This window comes from Melozone crissalis, unplaced genomic scaffold (assembly GCF_028551555.1).
Source record: "Melozone crissalis strain CALT ecotype California unplaced genomic scaffold, PUWL_Pcris_2 ptg000132l_1, whole genome shotgun sequence".
NCBI classification, from domain to species: Eukaryota; Metazoa; Chordata; class Aves; order Passeriformes; family Passerellidae; genus Melozone; species Melozone crissalis.
The window spans coordinates 267,638-282,783 of NW_026535905.1; the positions used below are offsets into that span (position 1 = coordinate 267,638).

Consider the following 15,146-nt stretch of genomic DNA (forward strand, 5'->3'; position numbering starts at 1 on the left):
GCTCCAGGCTCAGGCATCCCATTGCAGTGGAAGGGGAGCTGTGCTTGATGAGTTTCTGCTAGGTCACAGCCAGGATGAATCTCCTCCTTTCTTTTCTGCAACGCATGAACAATCAAAGGCTCCTTTTTTATCTATTGTTGCCGTGGAGGGCGTCCATTTAAAGTTCAAATTCCAGCAGGCTTGGGAAGAAGGAAAGGAGATAGGAGCAGGCTGGGCTGGGAGATGATAGGCAAGCATCAAAAGTGAGCTGAAGACAAGCCAGCACTTTGTGCTGTGACAGGACAGAGCAGGCTGGGGTGCTTGGTTCTGAATGGGTGCCTGGAAGTGTTTTGGGGCAGTGAATGAAACGCTGTTGAGGTGGCAGGCACAGAGAGCAGCTGGCGTTCTGCTTTCTTTGCCTCGGCACAGTGGCTCTCAATGTGAAATTAGGCCCAAAATGGCATTTAATGAAGTGAGCCCTTGTGCTGGAGGTTCCCTGTGCTGACAGTGAGGGAGTGTAAGCCCCGAGGAGAGTGAAGAAAGGAAATCTCATTAAGGATGGAGGTTTTCCCCCTCTTTAGTGAGTGGATTCTGTAACAAATGTCTTGCAGATCCCCAGAGCTGCTCATCACCGAGCTGCTTTGCCATACCTGCAGCCAGCTCTGCATGGATGTTCATGGTACTTTCCTGTAAGCAGCGTGCTGAGAAGAGGAGGAGGCAGCTCAGTATCTGCTGCAGAGTTGCTTTTCCTTCTTTGCAAGTTCCTGTGTGTACAATAAGTATTTGTTGCTGAAAGAGCTAATGAGTACCAGACCAGCTGCATTTGACATTATGAGAAAAGAAAGGGGCCATCTATTCACTCCCATGCCAGGTTTCAGCCAGCTGTGGATATTTCATTTTTAATTATTACTTATCCCATCAGAAAATTGGATTATGCTAAAATTATTGGTGATGTTGTTTGGAAAACAATGCAATACTGAGTTAAGAGCTATGGTTCAGTGTTAAATATAGGGTACTTATAGTTAATGTGCCTAAGCTGCACCAGAGGGTTTAAAGAGAGGTGAGAGCACTTTTTTCAGGTTTTACCATCTGGGTTTTGGCAGGTGGCAGAGGATTAAGTTATTTTTTTTTTTTCCTGTGCTCTAAATTGCAAGAGATGATGGCTAGCAGAAGTGTTGAGTAGTGTTTCATCATTGATATGGGAACTTTTTCCAGATTTTTTGGCAACAAATGAAATCCCAGTGCAATTTCTAAAATGTATTAGAAAAAGAAGTTGTACATCTTGGAATTTAAGTCAGGGTAATTCAGGGAGAGGGCTCTTTAAATATTCTATATTGTTGTAATAACATGTTAATCAAATTAATAGATTAGTACATTGTTGTGGTACTTGAATGCAAGGACTTAACTCTGAAACTAGACTGTTCTTCCATACTCTGTTATCTGTTGTGAAGCTTCCCTTGCTTTTTGACAGTCACTTTCTGACTCGATGCATCATCATCTAAAAGAGACCTTAAACCAAGCTGATCCAGCTGAGGCTTTTCTATGCAGAGGAGTTTCTTAAAATCCCTTGGAAAAGTCTCAAACCCAGCTGTCCCTTGGGCTTTTGCTAGACTTGCATTGCACTGATCAATTCCTGCTGCATGTATGCACTGGTGCACAGGTGTGATAAAGGCAGAACAGATATCTCAAACCTGTGGAAATGAACTGATGGGCATTTCTCTCATCACTTAGTGATGTCAGCTTTTCCATGAGCATGGGAAATATTGACTTGTTTACACGCTTTTTCAAGTACATAAAAATTGAAGGGAAGTTTGTTCTGTCCTGAAGTTGCTGTTAGATGCAGCTTCTAATGGGATATACTTAATAAGGCATGTTTTCTGCATAAGTGATCTGGAAGGTGATGGTTTAGTGTTGAGGTGAGCTGCAGATAATCTAATAGCTCATCTGTTTCTATATTTGAAAGTACTCATTTGTTTTTATTCTGATGTGCTTTGCAATAAAGCTTAAGTATTGGCAGAAGAGGAGTTTTAAATAGATGAGCCTTGGGATGAGTTTCCTGATTTCAGTTTTCATTGTATTAGTAACCATGTGACTAACACTCAAAAGGAATGCTAGGAAGTTTGCAAGCTGGGATAGCATAAACAGATCCTCATCTCTAAAACAAGGCACATGTGGTAATTGAATGTACAGGTTTTTTGAATGTTGCAGCTTTTTCATGCAAACTCTGGATTTACTACACAACAGAGGAAAACTGAGGCCATGCAGTGAGAGGCTGAGCTCCGTTTTACCTCAGCGTTTTGGGAATGTGAGTGTTGACTCTGCCTTACACAAGTTGTGTATACTTTGCTTCTCTTCTGACTTGGCATGATGTGTTTTAAAACAAGTATTGCACTGAAGGATAAAGGACCACATATATGGTTTCCTGACTTTAAATAAAACATACTGAGCATCAACTGCTGACATGCTGTCAGCTTTGGTATTTGAGCCAATAAACAACTTGTCTGAATTTTATTTAGCAAATAGAAGTTTTGGTACAAGTTGCCTAAGTATTAAAAATATATAGCAGTCTTGTCACTTAATATCAGGATCACTTCCCTGAACCATATTATTTCAAAAAAGTTCAAATAGTCCAAAATCAGATACTGAGCTAGAAAAATGCAGTCCTTGCCCCATTCACATTCAATCTCTGGTACTAATTCTTAAGCAAACTCATTGTGTTCAATTTAACTTGTCCCTGGAAATAATTAGTGGTCAAGGTCCACCTACAGTTTGAATTAATGCTCCTGGAAGAATTTATTGTTAAATTGTGGGTTTTGCATTGAGCTGAGCAAGAGATTGATAGCAGCACTTGTGCTTTGTCTGTGTGTCCCTCTGTGCACTTGCACAGCAAGATCTTAGGGCTTTGTTTTGGAAAATTGGTTTGAGGAAGGGGGAACTGTTCCCAAGCTGATGGGGTAGTTTTCCCTTTTTTCTCTCCATGCCCCTCCCCTGGCAGAAGTGAACTTTATGGCCCAATTATGGAATCCCTTAAAATGCTGGTTATGATGGGGCTCCAGCATAACGCAATAACATAGGTGAGTGTGACATCTGTCAGTAACTAATGAGGGTAGCATTGCAATCAGGATTTGGGGTTTGCTTCTCTAATTTCTCCTAAGTTTGACCCATCACATCAACTTAATACGGGACCTGAGGAGAAAAATGAAAAGAGAGCGTGCAGGAATTTGAAGAGAAGTTGGTGCGTGGATGTACGCTGCAGCAATTGGTGCATATGTGATTCAGTTGTTAAAGTAATTGTTTGCAGCTCATAGCAAAGTCATGAAGGAATAAGACCTTGGCTAAACTTCTCAGGAATAGAACTTCTCTATAAAAATAGATGACACATAAATGGCAGGAAATGAAGCCAATATGGTCATGTTTTGAAGCCACAAGGGTCAAATCCTGTCCTGTGTTACTCCAGTGCATAATCAGTCAACTTAAACCTTGTTACTTGAGAGCAGAGTTTGGCATGGCAAAGCAAACTTTGAAATGTCACTTTTTATTTGGAGTTTTGTGGAAGCACAGGTAGAGCTCTTTCTCTTCTTGTCTAAATGTGCCTAGTTAGAAACTGAGAAACTTATTAAAACTCCTGGGGTTAGAGGTAACTTTTTTGTTTTTGTTGTTTCAGAGCTGATTGTAGTCTGTTAATTCTTCTGTTAGAGGAATAATACATCAGAAGGCTTTGACTACCCAGGGTGGTCTTTGTTTTTGGATCCTGAATGCTGAACACTGAGAGATGGTGCTGCAAGCAATCACAGTCTTGTTAAGCAGTTTTCTTGTGCTGCTCCTTTTGTGCCTGTGTTTCTGTTTGGGGATGTGTGTGTAGCTCATGTTAATGATGTGTGTGTGTGCCTTCTTATTTCCCATTCTGAAATGTGGAAAAATAGATGCATCTTTCATCTCTATTAATTAGATTTGGTTTAACAAAGTATTCATAAAATTATTTTATCATGTTACTACAGAAGAGGGTAATACACAGTTTAAGTTGTTTCTTGCTTCTGCAGCCTGTTTTCTTTCTGAAAGGAAAGGTAATAGTTCTTGAATAGGAAACAAGGGAGCAGCTCTGGCAAAGCATGAATCACTTCTGCTGGGAGAGCATGTGCTTGCATTGTTTCCCTCTGTGTCCTTCTACAAAACCAGATGTGTTTATCATCCCTGTGTGCACACAAGTGGTGCAGCTGTTTGTCCATCACACCATTGCTCATTAGTGCTGTTGGCTGATTGGATTTGCCAGACCAAAGCTTCTTGAGCTTATGCAGCTCAAGCACAGTAAGGCCCAATTCCGTATTGTCCAGCTCTTCAGTCTGTCCATAAGGTAAATAAATTCACTATCCATGATAGAGATGTGCTTAGGGTCAAGCAGTGAGTAGTAAAAATCTGGGTAAAGGTGTGCAGAGACAGTGGTTTACCTTAGGGCAGAAGAGTTTCTGTGGTGCTGCAGAGACCCCTGACTGCAGCTGCTGCTGAAGCAAGGCCAGAGCAAGAACCCTCCATCCAGGCCCTTTCCCTGCTCTTTCAGTGCCCTTTGGAATAACTTTGCTGTGGTGCTTCTTTGCCTTTGAAGAAAGCTCTGTTTTGATGCATGGGTGCATTTCAGATCAACACTGCTGCTGTATCCAGGAATTGTCCTGTTTGGGTTAAACCTGCTCCTCCCTGGCCCGAGCCTTGTGCTGCACTGTGCACTGAACAAAGCAATGGCCTGTGTTCCACTTTGGCACTGTACTTGTTATTGGTCACTTCAGAGGAGTTAAATCCTCTGTGTGAGCCCCTCTGTTGTAGCTAATGGCATAATTCATAGCATCTGTAGGTGCCTGCTGGACTGCTCCTAAGAAGAGCTGAAACTTTCTCTGCTTAATTACATGCAGGGGAAATCGGTAGGCCTGATGTTTGTAGAGTGCAATTCCACATTCTTACAATAAAAGCTTGCGTGATTTATACTCAGACAGGGAAGGTAAAAGGTTGCAGTTCACAAATCCACTGAATTAGAAAATCTAACACCTTGATTAAAACTCCATACTGTAAAGTTTTAAAAATGTGGTTTAATGTTGGTTTGGGCTTTATAAAAGGGAAAATTGCTATGTATGTTCAACCTCTCCATGTTAGCACTAGTGTTGAATCATATTCTTGACTGTATTACATTAAGTACTGCATTAACTTGCTTAACTTTCAATTTGCCTTTAAAAGCAAACAAAAGTTAACCCCTGAGATGAATGGTCCTGAACTTGTAGAAGCTGCTAAACCCCAGCACGAAGTTTCCTGCACTAAATTGCCCCATCTGACCAAAATTTAATTTTTAAAGGAATAACTACCAAATTACAGTAGTGATTTGGCTGCTTAAATTCAGTTTTTAAACTCTTTTAGGCTGACACACTTTTCTTTAATCTGCTTAAATTCCTTAGTTTCCTATGTTACTGAATGATGGGCCTTCCCTGAGTGCATGTAATCCATGGGAGGGGTGAGCTGGTAGCTCTGAGGGGGCTGGGGATGCTCTCAACTGTTCAGATCATCTTTGCAAACCACTGAAAGGAAAAGATGCTTTGTTGGAGGGGATATTTAGAGTGTGAAATTTACTGTTGTATGTGCAGTGCCCATGGTGGATGATTTTCAGGTCAGAGTTGGGGCAGGGGGCAGTAGGTATTTGGTTTAACTCAGTCCGTGCTGTTTGTAATCCCTGATGTGTTTGGGATCTGCCATCCTCCAGCGTGGCTGCTTGGATTGGGTGTGATAGCAGTGATGCTGACTGGGCCCTGCAGGTTCCTGGATTGGGTGTGATAGCAGTGATGCTGACTGGGCCCTGCAGGATCCTGGATTGGGTGTGATAGCAGTGATGCTGACTGGGCCCTGCAGGGTCTTGGATTGGGTGTGATAGCAGTGATGCTGACTGGGCCCTGCAGGTTCCTGGATTGGGTGTGATAGCAGTGATGCCGACTGGGCCCTGCAGGTTCCTGGATTGGGTGTGATAGCAGTGATGCCGACTGGGCCCTGCAGGGTCCCTGGATTGGGTGTGATAGCAGTGATGCTGACTGGGCCCTGCAGGTTCCTGGATTGGGTGTGATAGCAGTGATGCTGACTGGGCCCTGCAGGATCCTGGATTGGGTGTGATAGCAGTGATGCCGACTGGGCCCTGCAGGGTCCCTGGATTGGGTGTGATAGCAGTGATGCCGACTGGGTCCTGCAGGATCCTGGATTGGGTGTGATAGCAGTGATGCCGACTGGGCCCTGCAGGATCCTGGATTGGGTGTGATAGCAGTGATGCTGACTGGGCCCTGCAGGATCCTGGATTGGGTGTGATAGCAGTGATGCTGACTGGGCCCTGCAGGGTCCCTGGATTGGGTGTGATAGCAGTGATGCTGACTGGGCCCTGCAGGGTCCTGGATTGGGTGTGATAGCAGTGATGCTGACTGGGCCCTGCAGGGTCCTGGATTGGGTGTGATAGCAGTGATGCTGACTGGGTCCTGCAGGTTTCTTGGCTGGGTGAGTGGCTGCTGTGCAGCTCTCGGGGCTGCAGTGCAGAGTCTGAGATCCCCTCTCCAGCTGGGGCCCTGTGTGGGTGCAGTGAGGGAACTGCACCCACATTTCCCCTCCTGCCCCCCGCCTTGGTGCATTTTATCATTTTGCACTTGGAGACTTTAACTGTTCCAGTGGTTTCTCTCAGTTTACACAATGAACAGCCTTTCATTCTGGCACATCTGAGCATAATTAGTTAATTCACCATTTCACTTAAATATTTATTCACTTAAATATTTCTTTAGGACATACTATTTTTTTTTCAACTAATAGCCCTGAATAGAAAGCCAAATTAAATCACAGGTTCTTGCAGCTTATAAACAAAACTTATAAGGACACTCTGGCACAATTTAGAATATGAGCATAAATATCTAGGCCAATAAATAAATCAACTTTCATGGTAGACTACACCAGAAAACTGCACACTTAAATCTAGAACAGTCTGGCTAGTGGGAGATGAAAGCCTGTTACATCATGGTGCTGTTCAGCATCTGATGTGAAAGGAGTTGATGGCAGTTTCCTTCCCTCCCTGGACACCTACATGTAAAAAAATTGAAATCATCTTTGAAGATAGAGCAGAGACAAAGCACTGAACAGTTGTCATTTCAAGTCACAGCCATATTGCTGTGTGCTGCTGTCAGCTTGTACTGAGTTTTAACTGGGTCTTTGGCATTGCAAATAGAGTTTTACCTTATTTGACTACAAGAATTGCAGCAGTAATTCTTTCTGTGCTGGGAGAATGGTTATTATAGCTCAGTGTCTATTTACATGGCAGAATGTTGGAGGCTGTTTGCTCTTTCTCATTCATATCCACTATTCCAGTTCTTTTCTGATTATTAGCTGTAGATGATGACATAAACATTGCCTTTTTAATATATAAAGTACATGTCAGATTTCCAGGAAAACGAGGGATAACTGCAGAGCTAAAAAAAAGGAACAGCATCTTTGGTTCCCAAATCAATTTGAACAGAGACTTGATTTTGCCCATGAAGGTGTCAGGAATTTTCTTGGGATTTGATGGTTTCCACATAATACATAAATAAAAATGGTTTTGTTCACTACTTGTTTTTTAACCTGGTGCAAGACAATTAATTATGGGTCTTTTGATTTGCTTCAAATGCATAACTTAAAAATCTGCAGTGGTTTTGGTTCTTAAGTCTTTTCCTAGACACTTGAATTATAAGATCTAATTTATTTCTACACCTTTTAATTTCTTGTTTGAACAGGGGGAGATTCTTTCCCACTTAAGGGTTTAACTTCTAGTGCATTAGCAAGCCTCAGGCACATAACATCATGGAGAATACTGTATTGTTTTCCTCCTGTCAGCACCACTTTGTGCCAATGAAGCAGCATTTCTACTCAGCTGCAAGTTTCTTGAAAGCAAAGGTTATCTGCAAACACTGCAGTGTTCACAAAATGCTCAGTGCAATTCAAGACAGAAAAGTCAGAGTCAAATGTCAAGAGATTTATTCTACAGAAAGATTATTAGTTTGTTACATAAACACAGCATTTTTATTACTGTTTTTCACTTCATGCATAGCATAGTAGAAGATGCAGGGATTAGGAGTGTGATGGGATATTTTTTAATCTGTACAACAAGTTGACATTTCTAATTGTTTACAGTAGACTCTGTACATATCTCCAACTTGAATTGTCACAGGTGAAGGCACTAATGTGCCTGAAGTGAAAATTCAGTTTTCACATCAATGTGTGGTGGGTGTGCTGTCAGCCAGGTGATGGTTTGTTCTGTGTGATTGAGCCCTGCTCAGCACCAGGCTTTTGTGCCAGTTCTGACAAAGTCCTCCCTTAAGCCTCCCCCTTAGCTTCACTTAATGGAATCTCTTAAAAAAAAAAAATAAATTGTTCCCTGGTTGTGTTTTGTTGCTGCTGAGAGTCAGCTGTGACCTCCTTGGGGACAGGTGTGAGACACAAATGCATTGTGCTGATCTGAGCTTTAGCTATGAGTTACCATCATTAAAGGCATTTTTGGAGCCAGTCTCACTAATCTACAGGAAACCTAATTCAAGGAAGTGAAGTCTGGACCCATGAAGCTCTAAAGGGAGAAGTGCAGCCCATCTGACTTGCCCCATCTCCATCAAGTGGCTAGATAGAGGGAAGGAACAAAAAAGCCACATGTTGCTCCATGCTTGGCTTCTGCTACTTCAGTGTTTTGCTCTTGGATTAGATGCTGATGCTCCAGGAAATTCCAGAATCTCCTCCTCATGAGGACCACTGCACCATCCATGTATTTCGTATTGCTGGTAGAGAGACCTCAGCAGTGGAGAAATGCTGTGTGCCAGTGTTAAAGCAGCATCTCCTGTGCCACCGCAGGCAGAGGTCTCAGGATGGGCAGGAAGCAAACCAGATAACCAGTATGGTGAATTCCCTCTGTGCCCAGCCTGTGCCATCAGGGTGACTGGTGCTGAGGAGGCAGCAGGATGGGCTGGGGGCTTGGGGTCCTTAGGCCTGCTCTGCTCCCCAGGGAGAGCCAGCTGCTGCAGCTGCCCCTGCTCAGAGCAGCTGGATCCTCACCCGCTCAAAGCCAAGGGTGCACTGGGGGACAAGCATGAGAACTGCTGCTCCCATTGTGCACTAGGTTTTCATGCTCATAAATGTCTTATTTTTTCCCTTGACTACTGTAGCAAATGCTCTAGTTTTGTTAGTAAAACAAAAACAACCTTTTTATTGCTTTTTATATTTGGAAAGTGATGTATTATGGGTTTCTGAAGTGAAGGTTTAATAAAGAGTACAGACATTAGCTTCCTTTCAGGCTGCTCTGGGCCTTTCTTGTTTGCTTTGTATGGCAAGGGTCTAGAGAGATTTCTTTTATTTCCTTCTCCACCATTGTTTTTGGTACAAAGTTGGGGTTTTTTCCTTAATATTCAGACATTTTATCACCTCACTTCTTTTAAAACTCTGAGGGTTTTTTTTTCCTTTTTTTCCATCACACAAAAGAATGCTTCTAGCTGATTGAGTTCTATCCATTGCCAACTGTGGACTCTTTTGTCTTGCCAGTCCAGCATCCTTTATGAAACAGGACCATTGAGCAAGTACTCGCAGGCTCCCCACTGAGCGCAATTGTTGTTGAAAGGTGTGGTACTGTACCAGTGCAGCATGGAAAGCTGCAGTTCAGAGGGCCTGAATGCATTGCAATTCCTACCTTTAGCTTTGTGAAAGGAGCTGGATTGTGCTGCGAGATAATAAATCCACCTATTTTTAGTTTGGTGAGGTTGTGACAAGTGGGTGAACAAAGAACCAGTTGAATGCACTTGCTGTTGTGTTGAAACCAGCTAAAAGTTCCCATTCAAGTGGTTTCAGCACAGTACAGCTAACAGGCAATTTTCCATTTATGTACACAAACCTTCTAGAAGGACAGCTGTGTGGTTGGATTAATTTCTTGCAGTAAATTGAATAAAAGATATTTTGAAGGGGGACTGAGGAATTCCTTTCTAAGACAGTGAAAGCAGAACTTTCAAAGCTTCTCTTTATTTGGTTCCTTTTCTTCCCAGCTCCTACTATAAGTTTAAAGAACTGAAAATATTGTCCTCTATATGGAGATAGAAGACATCTTTTGTTTTTCAAAGCCATGAGATAGACTTAAGATTAAAACATCCTTTAATGTTTTTTACTTTAAAAATATACTGGTTTGCTTTTAAATAAATAGGAGAGAAATTTGTACCTGTTAGTCATAGAGAGAAACTCAAATGTTTCTACTTGAATAAAATGTAAAATGCTATATGGAAGCATTTTGAAAGCAGGAATGAATATTATACTGAAGCTGTTTTCACAGGGAGTAAAATTTGAAAATACAAATATTTTTGATGATGCAAGGTTGTTTGTCTTATTGGTGTTAGTCACATGCAAAACTGGATAAGGGCTTTAACCATGGCTGACAAAGACTTTGAATTCCTCCTGGCAGAACTATGACTAGCAGTATTTTTTTTCTGAGGGCTCATCTTTGAATGCAGGCCTTGGATTTATATAGATCAGCTCCTAGATGAGGTCTTGTTTGTCTGTTCAAACAAATTAGGTTATCCCTTATTGCTCTTTCTGCTTGGAAATGTATGACTTGTTAACCAACCATCTAATGTGTGTTGTGAGATATGGAAGCTGAGCAGGGGAAGAGCAGATCAAACCTCTGATCAGTGGAGAAATGTGTGGCACTGGTGTGTTAGCTGTGGTGCAGGCTCAGGGAATGCTGCTGCAGTGCCTTTGCTGTGGAGGGGCACCAGTGATGGGGCCCCCATCCCTGCCCATCCCATCCCATCCCATCCCTGCCCATCCCATCCCATCCCATCCCATCCCATCCCATCCCATCCCTGCCCATCCCATCCCATCCCATCCCATCCCATCCCTGCCCATCCCATCCCATCCCTTCCCGCCTGTGCTGTGACTGAGCTCCAGCCCTCGCGTGCTCTGCTTTGCACCTTGACCTGAGCTTTCCCTCCACGAGCTTTCCCTGCAGATTGGATGTAGGGCTGTCCAAGGAACTCTGACCTTGCAGCACGGCAGTGGGATTCTCTGCAAGGCGTTCCACATGTTACATCAGCCTAAGGGATCAGACTAGTTCCCTCCCCCTGGTGAGCTTTCCTTGTTTAACCAGCTGTTTACAGACAAGGCTAATTCAAATTTCTTCTGAATTTGTGAAGTTTTGTTTAAAAATACCCAAACGTGCTGGTTACCCCCCTTATGTGGGTGCTGGTAAGCCCCTTTATGTGGGTGCTGGTGTTCATTGGTGGAGCAGGAACCATTACACTCATGTCTGGAAGAGCATCTGGAATACAGCATACTAGGAATGTTCCCATTTCAAATAAACAAATATGAAATACTTAAGAAATGATAAATTGGAGGAGGAAGCTGGAAATGGGTGTGAAAGTTGGTCCTGTTCCCTATGGATCTCCTTGTAATACAATGATTGCTGTCTGTGAGGCTGGAGTCACTTAACCAGTGAGAGACTGAAAATGAGTGTGACATTACTCTGTCTTGCACCACTTCTCAGAGGAGCCCTGGCTGTTTCACCCTCCTCTCACTGGGTGCTTGCATGAGGCACAATTCGGAAGGTTTTCACTTGTTAAAATTTAAGTTCTGCTCTCTGTATATTTGGTTTTTTCATAAATGCTCTCCCTGGATTCTAGCCAAGGCTCCCTTTCTGCTCCATGAGGAGCTTGGGTATTTTCCTTTATCTCTGGTACAGAGGTAGCACATTTACTGAGTGTTTTTCTTTTGCCATTGTACAAATAAGGATGAGTGCCCCTCTAGTTTTAATGTCCTTTGAATTGAAACAGAATTGCTCCTGAGCTCCTGTTCAGACCGTACCCAGCCGAAAGACTAACCAAGCAAGATGCTCCCAGTAGAGGCTTGGGTTTCTTCTGTTTGAGATTACCCAAATGTGCCAGTTGTCCTGGCAGTCTCTGAGGGGACGCCTGAGGGCTCATTGTCTGCAGGGGAAATTAATTGTTGACCAGGCTGCAAGGCAGCTGTCTGACCTAAATGCTGGTGTCACCAAATGCTCTGCTCTGGATTTGCCAGAAACCCAATACAGCAAACTGGGTGGGTGTCTCTCTTTCCTCATGTAGTTGATCAAGGGTAGGTTTTTGGGTCTTCCTGCATAAAAAAGGGGACTGTTTTTCTCACAGATGGGAATCTAGGCAAAATATCCATGCAAAGCCTGACTGTGGAGTAAGTAAATACCATTCTTCCTCTTCCTTCATGCCTCTCATTTCGAGGATTACTTTAAACACGTGGCACTCTTGAGTACATACACTCAAACCATTCAAGAATGTCAAGAATTTATTCTGTTCCTCCTGTCCAGTCATGTTCAGTATAGTCATGGTTTCTCTTTTTTTTTTTAATTGCAGACTTTAAAAAATTCCAAAAGTCTTTGCTCCCTCGACTATGAAGATGACGACGATGACACACAGATGAAGACGATCGTGTCCTCGCCCTGTGACTCAAGTGACCTCACGGGCGCGGTGACGCCGGGCTGCAGCCCGGTGCAGGAGCAGCGCGAGGAGGGGCGGCGCCGCGGGTGCCAGGGCCCCTGCCAGGGCCGGCAGTGCCAGCCTGCGGGCGACAGCGACGAGGACACGAGCGACTGCGAGAGCCACGAGGAGGAGGGCATCTTCCCTCTGGACTGCGGGGACCTGGACCTGGAGCAGATCGAGAACAACTGAGACTCCTCCGAGCCGGGCGCTAGGATCAGAATTGTTCTAAATTAAAGCGATAGAGGATTACCTTTGCCGTGCATAATCCATGTCCCTGAATCTCTGTATTGCCTATCTTTGGGGCCGTGTTAGAAGAAGTGTTTCAGGTGGGGGAAAAACGTGAACCATTGTTACCTGTTTAGTCTCTGTTGGTCAATACGTGGATGACAACAACAGCAACAACAACGACAAAAAATGTAGGAGGTTAAATGTTATTTTGAACATTAAGGAATAATTTTGATTAAAAATTTCCTAACAAATATTTTGCATTTTTATGGCTTTTACAGTTCTGGAGAAAAAGCATCTCTATTTTGAAACGAATTTTCAGAAGGGCATTCTATAAAACTAAATCTGTCTACAGTGATTCTGGTGCGGGTCTATGTTGCTTTTGTTAAAGAGCTTAATGTGAAAAGTGAATTGCATAATGAAATTGGTAATAAACCTTCAGATAGAACTCTTAAATATCTGGTTGACAACTGGTCCAAAATATTTAACTGCCATCTTTGACAGTGTCTGGTTAAAAAACAACTTCATAACATGTACAAATGTTCTTTTCCTACATTCAGGACTTTTTTGATCAGAATATGGTAGTGACCTTAAAGGTTAACATTTTTCATTATTTTACTACTTGAATTGTTTTCTAGCCTGAAGCAATGCTAATTCAGGTGGGCCAAAACTGCAAGTAGCTGCCCACCTACTTGGTCATTATGTTTTCTGTGTTTCAAAAGAATGTACAACAAGAGCACTTGAACTTTTAGACAGGGACTTTGTAATGATCAATTCCCCAGGAGGTGATCCCTTCAGCAATACTAGAAGGAAAATAGTCCTTGAATTAAATAAAATGACATTTTGCTTTGCACTTGTGTGTCTGTTCATGGATTTTACTGGTGAAAAATGTGGTAGATTCTGTAATGGGGTATTTATGCCTGGAATTTGGTGGAGGGGAAGGGCAGATTTCTGGTCATCTGAAACAAAAGTGATGTCAGGTTTGTCTGGAGCTCTGTGAAATAACTCATGCTGGATCCCAAAAGTGTCTCAATGATTACATACACTGGAATAATCTCAAATGTCATAATGCACTCTTTGCAGACTATTGCAACACATACTTTTTAGTTCAGCTACAATAAGGAACTTCCTCAACAAGGGGGAAATTAATCTCCAAATGGTTTAATGGGGTAGGCAACTCAGATAATGGCATTTGAGTCTATCATGTTATTGTGCCTAAATGAGCCAACTCCTACTGGAACTTGTGCCATAAAACCAAAATACAGCAACCAGCCAGCTAATGGAACATGATTAAAAGATGAAGAAATTTCATGAGGGATGTGTTAAAGTGTGTGGCAAGGTATGATACAGGATCCAGCCATGTGGCTAGGGTCAGCCTTTGATCATAAAGGGATTGGCCCTTAATTACTGAACAAGTGCACATAACTCAGAATCTTAGTAAAATTTTAAGATTCAGGGAGGAGGTGCCCTAAACTTTTTTCTTTTACAGCTCCCATTGAAGTGGCAATGGTCTGTGCTATTGATACTGGCGTGTGTACATAGTGAGGTGCAGGAACACTGCAGAGGCTTGCCAGGTTCTTGGTGTGTTCCTGCAAATTGTGTGGGAGCAGTGAGGCCTGTCTCTGGTGATGAAAATCATTCTCCTTTTTCTAGAGGAGTGAATAAAGGAGTTGCTGTTGGAGCCAAGACTTGAGTTCCTTCAGGAGCTCCTGTTGGGAATGTCTCACCCTGCAGGTGCTTGCTGTGGGGCAGCACAGAGCAGCGTTTGGAATAATCCTGTGTGATGGAGGATCTCTGTTCTTGGTGCTTTTCCTCCAGAAACAGCGAGTGAGGTGCAGCCAGAACCTCACTGTGGATGGGAAAATGCTGCAGTGTGGTGAGACTGTGGGTAAGGGAACAGCCCAGCTAACTCCTGGGCTGCAGAACGGCTTTTCCTCTCTCAGTGCTCTTAATTGAGCAATAGAGGTAAGTAAAAGTGAATCAGCTCTAATGCAGGATTGTAGCAAAGGCCAATGGTACAACTGGGATCACTTAAAAGCTAATTTACCTATTTGAAAGCTCTAGTTAAAAGTGTAATGGCATGGAATGAGAAAGCTAATGTGGCAATCCATTTAGTTCTTCCTCCCCCAAGGAAGACAAGCTTCTGGAAGAAGTAAAAGAAGAAAATCCCTCAGAGGACACAGATGGAAGGAGGTTAAGATGTGCACTGTCAATGCAAAAATAACAAAAGCTGAAGCTATCAATAAGATGGTGATAAAGCAAAGGCAAGGGTAGACAACCAGATAATATTTGTTCTAGCTTTGAAATACAGCCTGCCTGTGGTGTTGATGAATTGCTTTTGTAGGTGTGCTGTTTTCAGCCCACACAAAGCCGCATTCCTGCCCCGTCCTTGGAGTAGGAAGGGGTTTCCCGAGG

General features: G+C 43.0%; 1 protein-coding gene across 3 annotated transcripts in view; it reads left to right on the plus strand.

Moving 5' to 3' along the window:
- FAM53A (family with sequence similarity 53 member A) overlaps positions 1 to 12,906 on the plus strand; it is a 71,179-nt gene extending 58,273 nt beyond the window's left edge. For all 3 annotated transcript variants that reach the window (XM_054293234.1, XM_054293233.1, XM_054293235.1), the window contains exon 5: positions 12,381 to 12,906. In XM_054293234.1, coding sequence (XP_054149209.1) covers positions 12,381 to 12,695 — 315 coding nt within the window. In that variant the 3' untranslated portion in view covers positions 12,696 to 12,906. The remainder of the gene's footprint in view (positions 1 to 12,380) is intronic.
- The last annotated feature ends 2,240 nt before the right edge of the window (positions 12,907 to 15,146 follow it).